We start from the raw sequence: 1011 nt of genomic DNA, 5'->3' as shown, positions 1-1011 counted from the left end.
AGCGCGCCATGGGAGGCATGGACCAAGGTGCACTTTCCTGAAATGAAAGCCACCTTCGACGCGGAGTTCAAGCAGAGCGGAAAACCCAAAAACTTACTTGCCTCTGCTCACAATGAGTTCAAAATGGCGGCATTCAAACGACTCGACGATGCCGAACGCCAGCGCTGGGAGGAGATAGTACAGCAGGAACATCTTGAACACAAGAAGCGCCTCGAAAATTTGGAGGGAGAGGAGGGGCTGATGGATCCTGAGGCTGCTCAAGAGTATGTACATTTAATTTGACAACGGCTGGCTCGCGCCGACTGATACTCTTCAGAGTTCTTGATCGCCTTCCTAACCTTTTGGGACCGCTCATTCAGATCATAGGAGAGGCGATCGGCATGAACTTGTTGGTGTTGATTGGGGGACCTGAGCCGAAGAAAAAGGGTCAGCTGAACATAATTGGGTACGTTGTGTTTTCATCACGAAACATTCACGCGATTGAGCTTTGACTAGTATCCACCATGGTTGTAACCTCGCACCGTCACCAAAGCTTTGGCCCTTCGCCGAGAAGGAGAAGTGGGATGTCGCTAAGCGAGCGTTTTTGGGTTTTGTTTCGACCTGTTACAGTAAGTCTCCTATCGCATGTTCTTTTGTCATTGCTAACTATCTACAAGCTACGGAACAGCAACGCGCACGCGCACTCATTCCATCCGCTGAACCCCCCACTGCAGGACCATCAACGTCATTCGCTTCAGACTCTCCGCCTCCATCTACCCCGCCGTCACCGACACCCTTGCCTATGCCCTCTGCCCCGACTTCCCACTCCGCGGACTTGAAAACACGACACAAGCGAAAGGCTGGGAAAAGTACAAAGAATCCGGCAAAGAAGGCAAAGAGGGCACAGATATCAAAGAAGGGGAAGAGCTCGGCAGTTACGTCCGATGGGTCGAATCCATCTGATTCCGGCGCTGAGGAGCCTCCCACCGACGATGGCAAGAGCGACAACAGCGACGACGGTGACGATGAGAG

General features: G+C 52.5%; 1 protein-coding gene across 1 annotated transcript in view; it reads left to right on the top strand.

The window, feature by feature from the left end:
* Window positions 1–123: 123 nt before the first annotated feature.
* Window positions 124–1011, top strand: part of LACBIDRAFT_332637 (uncharacterized protein) — a gene marked incomplete at both ends in the record, with an annotated part of 2164 nt that continues 1276 nt past the window's right edge. The window contains 4 exons of the mRNA XM_001887222.1: window positions 124–263; window positions 317–445; window positions 496–608; window positions 657–998. Coding sequence (XP_001887257.1) covers window positions 124–263; window positions 317–445; window positions 496–608; window positions 657–998 — 724 coding nt within the window. The remainder of the gene's footprint in view (window positions 264–316; window positions 446–495; window positions 609–656; window positions 999–1011) is intronic.

Source organism: Laccaria bicolor, genomic scaffold (genome assembly GCF_000143565.1).
Source record: "Laccaria bicolor S238N-H82 LACBIscaffold_43 genomic scaffold, whole genome shotgun sequence".
Taxonomy (NCBI): domain Eukaryota; kingdom Fungi; phylum Basidiomycota; class Agaricomycetes; order Agaricales; family Hydnangiaceae; genus Laccaria; species Laccaria bicolor.
The sequence above is the reverse complement of the archived record's forward strand: the minus strand, read 5'-3'. Positions and strand labels throughout refer to the sequence as shown.